General features: G+C 53.4%; 1 protein-coding gene across 1 annotated transcript; it reads right to left on the reverse strand.

Annotated features, from left to right (window-relative positions):
• Window positions 1-1549: 1549 nt before the first annotated feature.
• LOC306811050 (alpha-1-acid glycoprotein-like) lies at window positions 1550-6032 on the reverse strand. Its single transcript, XM_079324310.1, has 6 exons — window positions 5810-6032; window positions 5248-5390; window positions 4568-4641; window positions 3825-3935; window positions 2994-3097; window positions 1550-1709 (listed from the first exon to the last, which is right to left on the reverse strand). Exons 1-6 carry the CDS (start codon window positions 5912-5914, stop codon window positions 1587-1589), a joined length of 660 nt encoding a protein of 219 aa, XP_079180436.1. The 5' UTR covers window positions 5915-6032; the 3' UTR covers window positions 1550-1586.
• Between the last annotated feature and the right edge of the window lie 307 nt (window positions 6033-6339).

The raw sequence follows: 6339 nt of genomic DNA on the forward strand, positions 1-6339 counted from the left end.
CTTTTATTCAGCTACAAATCTACTCATAAAGTCTGGGTTTTTGTAATCTGAGCCACAGCTCTCCAGTGGTGTCAGCTGAGATGGGCCCTGAACTGCAGTGCTGGAAGCTGCTGCCAGCATCCCCTCTGCCCTCTGCAGAGGTCAGGCAGTTTGTTCAATGAGTTTGTTTGCTGATAAAGAGGTAAGTGAAGGAAGGGCTGGCTGGGTACCTGTGCCTCAAGACCTGGAGGGAATGGGCTGAACTGATTTTTTCATCCTGCAGAAAAGCAGTGCTGGGGGAACCTCCTCACTCTCCACAATTCCCTGACGCAGGAGGGTGCAGTCAGGCTCTGCTCCTGGGGAACAAGGGACAAGAGGAGAAGGAATGGCTTCAAGCTGTGCCAGGGGGGTTCAGATTGGACATCAGGAACAATTTATTCACTGAAAGATTTGTCAAGTCTTGGAAGGGGCTGCCCAGGGAGGTGGAAGAATCACCATCCCTGGAAAGTGTCCAAGGAATGACTGGACCTGGCACTCAGTGCTCTGGTCTGCTTGACAAGGTGGGGATTGGTCACAGGTTGGACTTGACCTTGGAGATCTTTTCTAACCTTAATGATTCTGTGATTTTGCAAAGTTCATTTTTGCTAGAGCAGTTACTCCAAAGGCTTAACACTGAAATATTGCCTGGTAAAGGCATCTGGACAGAAACAGAGCACCCTGCAGCTCCAGAGTGAGTCATGGGGCTCACTGCTGCCTTCCCTCTGGCTTTTCTCCTTTTCTTCCTTTTTAAGGAAGGGAGATATTTTGAGTGCTTAATTACTAAGTTAGAGCTGAGACTGAATTACTCTCCAGACATGCAGCAGCAGTCTCTTACACTTGTCCATTTTTACCATGGCAGGGATGGTGCTGTTCCCCCCCTTGGGGCTGTATGAGGTGCCTGACAAGTGCAGGGCTGTACTGGAGGCAGGGACAGCAGAGTCATTCTTGGCAATTCTCATCTCCAGGGTCTTGAGCTTGCTGAGAATGAGGAAACTGGGAAACTAAAAATCCAGGCTGGGTTGTGTTAGCACCCCTTCCCTCTGGCAGGAGGATAATTTGTGTCAGACATGATGTGCAAACCAGGCTGTGGATGGACATGATCAGGGAGCACTTGCCTGGTCCAGAGGCTTTGGGCAGGACCATCTGTCCCACCTGGGCTACCTGGCAGTCAGGCTGTTATCACAAGAATTGGGTGGTTCCCTTTAGCTAAGCCCCCTTTTGCTCAGGCTGTACAGTTACAGCTAAGCTTCCAGCCTTCTCCATATCCCAGTTACTCCTCAAATGCCTGGTTTGCTTGTTTAAAGTAGTTTATGATTGCCCTCTCCTGGCTGCTCTCTCTCACTGCTGCATTGCAGCCCTGCTTTTTGGCAGAGCACTTTTCCAAGATCAGTAGAAGCTCCAGGCTGCCTCTCCTAGTGATTCTAGCTGGATAACACACAAGATGAGGAGGGAGTTTGGTTTTTTTTTTCCAAACCCCACACCTGACCTCTTCAGAACCATCTGCTCCCAAACAATTTGCCACCAAACTATATCTGATTTGAAGAAAGCATTTATTGCCCTGTGTGGGGTCAGTTCCCTGCACTCCCAGGCCAGGCAGTACCTGGAGCAGGTGAGGCTGTGGCTGCAGCCACGGGCTCTGGGTGTGGGCTGCTGCTGCTGCTGCCTTCCACTTCTTCCACTTGACACACCTCCTGTCAAAACAACAAAAACAGGGTAAGTGAATCTGCCAAGGTGCCAGCAAGAGAGAATTTACTCAAGAAAGAAGTGTTTTTCTTTCCCCTTTTAGCTGATTGTGTCTAAGAGGGCTTCCCTGTGCTGGCCCAGCACAGACACTGCTTGTCCAGCTGCTCAGCTCCTGCTGCTGCCATTTCCCAGGCCTGTGCTGGGAAGAAGAAGCCAAGTTTCTTGGGCAAAGTTGGGCTATGTGTGCTCTGAAGGAAAGGGAGAACTCAGACTTTGGGGAAAATAAGCCAAAAACTTGTGCTGCTCAGGCACTCAGGTGAAATTCTGTTAATGCCTGCAGCTGATACTGGGCTTTCTGAATCTGCTCTGTTCACATCCACCTCCTTCAAAAGTCCCCAAAATGTTTTCTGCATCTGTTTAATTGCTTCTTTACTCCTCAGGTGCTTACTTTAGCCAGTAACTGCCAACCCCAGTTGCACCAGAGCTCGTAAGCACAGACAGTCCTGACTAATTCCCCTCATTTTGCCCAGATTTAAATGTGGTACAGAGACTGCAGCCCCCCCAGCCCACAGCTGGTGCAGTTAATGTGCAGGGGCTGGGCTCTGCTGGGTGCTGCTTGTTTGCTCATTGGGAGGGGAGACCTGACCCAGCCCCAGGGTTTCACTCTCTGTTTTTAGCTGCCCTGAACCTGTGGGGAGGTTGGATAATTGATGGGGACAATGATGGAGTGGGGTTTTTTGTACCTCTGAAAATTCAGAGCCTGCTGCTGTGGGTGAGCATATGACCATGAGAGAGCAAAGGTAAGATGTTTTTCATCTTTACTTTGCCAACAGGAGCCCCTGCAAAGCTGACTCAGGGTCTGGGGCATTTGTAGGATAAAATGTCTCCAATCAGGTGGCAGAGGTGAGGACTGGACCTGGTTAATGCTTTGATGGAAAACCTGAAGGAAAAAATCCCTGGGGCCTCCTGCTCTTTCTGCAATCCCTGGGGGCAGCTGGTCCTTGCTGGGGGGCAAAATCAGAGGTTGTTCAAGGCAAAATCAGTAATTTCAGGGCAAAAATCCCTTGCTTATCCCCTCCTGGCAGGGGTAGGCTGTTACCAGGACTCCTGTAGAGGTGCATTTATTTTAGGGGTGCTACTTTAAACCCTGTTAAACCACCCCTCAGGCTGTTTAACCCCCTAAATAAGTCCCAACACCTTGAACCCAGGTCTCCAGGAGCCCAGCTGGGGGTGCAGCCCGGGCTCCCTCCCTCCTGCAGGGAGGGGCTGTGGTGGCTCTGCTGCCCCAGTACCGTTTTCCAGGGCGCATACACGATCTGCTCTGCCCCCAGCCCCAGGCACTGGGCGTGCTGCTCAAACTCCTCCCGCTCGGCCGCGCTGATGCTCCGGTTCCGGGCTGGGGAAGGATTTATCAGGTGTTAAACAGGGAGTGGTGGGCTCAGCCCAGCCCTTTGTGCCACGTCCCTGCCCTTGCTGCCCCCCTTCCCCACCAGTGTTTGCTGTGGATGTGATCTGTGAACACACCTGAACAAAACCAACCTCAGGCATCACTTGTTTAACTCCCAAACAACTCTGGTCCTGCATGCTTAAAGGGGTTGCAGGATGGTTTGATACTCCTGGGGTGTCAGGAGGGCCCAAGGCAGAGGATGGAGGCAGTTTTCCATATTTGTCTTCAAAATCTCTTAAGCAACTGCTTTGCAGCCTGGCAAGGTGATGGGGAGCATTATCAGGGTCAAAACTGCTGCTTTATGGGTTTGAGGTTAAATCTGATCAGCTTTAGCATTGCAAAGCTGTGGCTTCTACCCTGGGATGTAAGCACTGAAACACCATGTTGGCTTGAAAATGTTGAGATTTTACAGCAATATCGATGCTGAATTGTATTTGCTTCCTGTTCTTTGAATATTTATGGTGTAAGTGGGTTTGGTCTTTAATCTGCTTTTCCTGCTCTGCCAAGAGATGTGGGATTTAATGGGGTTTGAAAATCCTACCCTAGAGTGCTGGTCTCAGGAAAGTCACTGACTGTTGGTGAAATCAAGATGCTGTGTGGTTTTAGTAGATAATTTTGTGTGTGTGTTCAGGTATGCTGTGATAGCTTAAAATTACTTCAGGATGGAGTTTCATACCGTAGAGATACTGCCCCAAATAAGTCCTTTCCCTCTGCATTTGGTACTGGACGAGTAAAAGGTTTTCAGAGCTCACGTTCATCAGCATCCCCTCAGTTTGGTGGGTCTTGGCTTGGAGAGAACAGATAAAATAAATCAGATTATCAGTGCTGCAGCAGCAATAAACTCCAGCCCAGGCATGGGCAATGTCAGTAGTCCCTGGGATTCAACCCTCAGTAGCAGGAAATTGGGTGATTTTCTTTGGCTCTTGGTTAATATAAATGGTATTTTTTAAAAATGAGGCTGGGCTGTGAAAGAGCCAAACCCCCCCCAGCTCCTGTCCTGCTGTTGGAATGTGCTGAATGATGTGGTGTGTGGGACTCGGGGTATGAAGGGTCAGTGCAAACTGTGTCCCAGGGGGCTGCAATTCCCACCCAGACTGGCTCACCCCTCTTCCTCAGCAAGGAGGAAGCAACTCAGAACGAGAGGCTTCATTAATTCACTGAAACCTGCCGTGGGTGTCCCTCCTTCCCTCCTTCACAAACAGGGCGGGATCCTCCCGCAGGGATGGGAGCAGGTTTGCTGCTGGGTTTAGTGGGGCTGCGATCCCCCGGGTTTGGGGAGATGTTTGGAGCCCACCGAGCCTTCACACAGGCAAAGAGACTCGGGAATAAAATGCAGGAGATGATGTAGGACAGGGAGAAGTGTCTCTGTGTGTCAGCCGGTGTGAAGCCGGGCTGGTCACAGCCCGTCTCGCTGCTCACCGTGCTTCACCAGCGCCGCGTCCCCGGCCCTGACCTCCAGGTACGTCTGGTTGTTGGTGAAACACTGGTCCCCCCTGCAGAGAGAGGGGAACGGGGTGATGCCACGGTCTGGGAAGGACCAGCAAAGCCCCAGCCCTGGTCCTGACCCCACACAGGCACCTGCCACCTTCTCAGAGTTAAAGTTAAAATCGAGGCATTTCTCTCGTGTATTTGCCTGACCTCCAGTGGCAGCTCGTGGTCTCAGTCTTGCCATTGTTCCCCCCTCCTTGGTGGTCAGACATTTTCCACCCCGAAATAACTGAAACCTCAAAGTGCTGCTTGCGCTGGCACGAAAAAATTAATCCCCTGAAATTCTGACCCTGTGGGGGAAACAGATTTTGGTGCCGGGCAGGGCCAGCAGGGACGGCACAGAGATTTCTGGAGAGGTCTCCTCCCTGGGAGAGATCTCCTTGCCTGCAGGGCTTGGTGCCTGTGAGACCTCTGATCCCTGCAGAACTTGTCTAAAACCCGCGGTGTGTTGAAATAAATAAATAAAGGGGATGAGGAGAGGGTGCACAGAGCAGGGAGGAGAGGCTCCTCTTGGAGAAACCAATCTGGAACCGTGCGCCTATCTGGTGCTGAAAGATTTTAGGGCAGCATCAGGGCGGGGATGGGTCGGGAGCACAGGGATTGAACCTTACACGGCCACGTAGTGGCTGATGAGCAGCTGCTGCCCGCCGGCCGCGGGCTCCAGGCGCAGGAAGGCGCGGTCGATGAGCAGCATCTCCACGCGGTGCTGCGGGAACTGGGCAGCCCCTGCCACGTACAGCCAGGTGCCCAGCAGCTGCGGGGAGGGAGGGACAGCCTGTGACAGCCGCTGGGCTGGCAGCAGAGACCCTCATTTACACCCCGCCCGCGGCAAAAGTGATTGTGCTGCTAGCTCTCCCTCTTGTATTTACAGCAACATCTGCAAATGAACTGGGGGGAAGAAAAACAGCCGAGAAGCGATGCTGGCAGCGGCTGTGGGTGCCCTGGGTGGGACAGCCCGGCTTTGTCGCGGCGGTTTGCACCACAAAATACCCGGCCCACCCGCCTTGTTTCAAGGTCTCTGTTGGGATCCTGACAAAGCTGGGTAATTCGAGGCGCTCTGGCCAGCGAACGATTCCCGTTTGCTGCAGGAGTTTCTCCCTTTTCCCCAGGGACAGCGAGGCTCAGCAGAGCTCCCCGAAGCCCGTGGCAGCCCGGGGCTGGCGAGTGTCCTACCTTGGGGGCGGTGGAGCTGTCGGGGCGCTGCGCCCCGCAGGGATCAGCGTGCGCGGGGAGCAGCGCGGGGAGCAGGAGCAGGAGCAGGAGCCCGGCCGAGCCCATGGCTGTCCGAGCGCTCCGAGCGGCACAGCCCGGCACACACACACCCTGCTGGCTCCTGCAGCGCTGCTGGCAGCGGCCACGATGTGCCCGGGCTGCCGGATCTGCGCCCGTGTCGCAATCGGTGCCTTTGGGGGCGATGCCCGGGGAGCAAACACGTGCTTGGCACTCGCCCCGGCCTCGGATGTGGCTGCTGTTGGCGAGTGGTGGTAGGAGAGGGCTGTTGGTGATGTAATTATTGCATTTGAGACTTGAATCTAAATGTCCTAAATTTGCCATAGTCGCCTCTTGCTCTGCTGAGATGCTGTGCAGCCTTCCCAGTGCTGCTGTGGCTGCAGAGCCCCCACCCCAATCCTAGGCAGAGCCCAAGGGGGCTTTGAACAGAAGGTGCTTCTGCTGTCCTTGCCAAAACTGACCTTAAAATGGTG

Source organism: Erithacus rubecula (genome assembly GCF_903797595.1).
Source record: "Erithacus rubecula genome assembly, chromosome: 21".
Lineage (NCBI taxonomy): Eukaryota > Metazoa > Chordata > Aves > Passeriformes > Muscicapidae > Erithacus > Erithacus rubecula.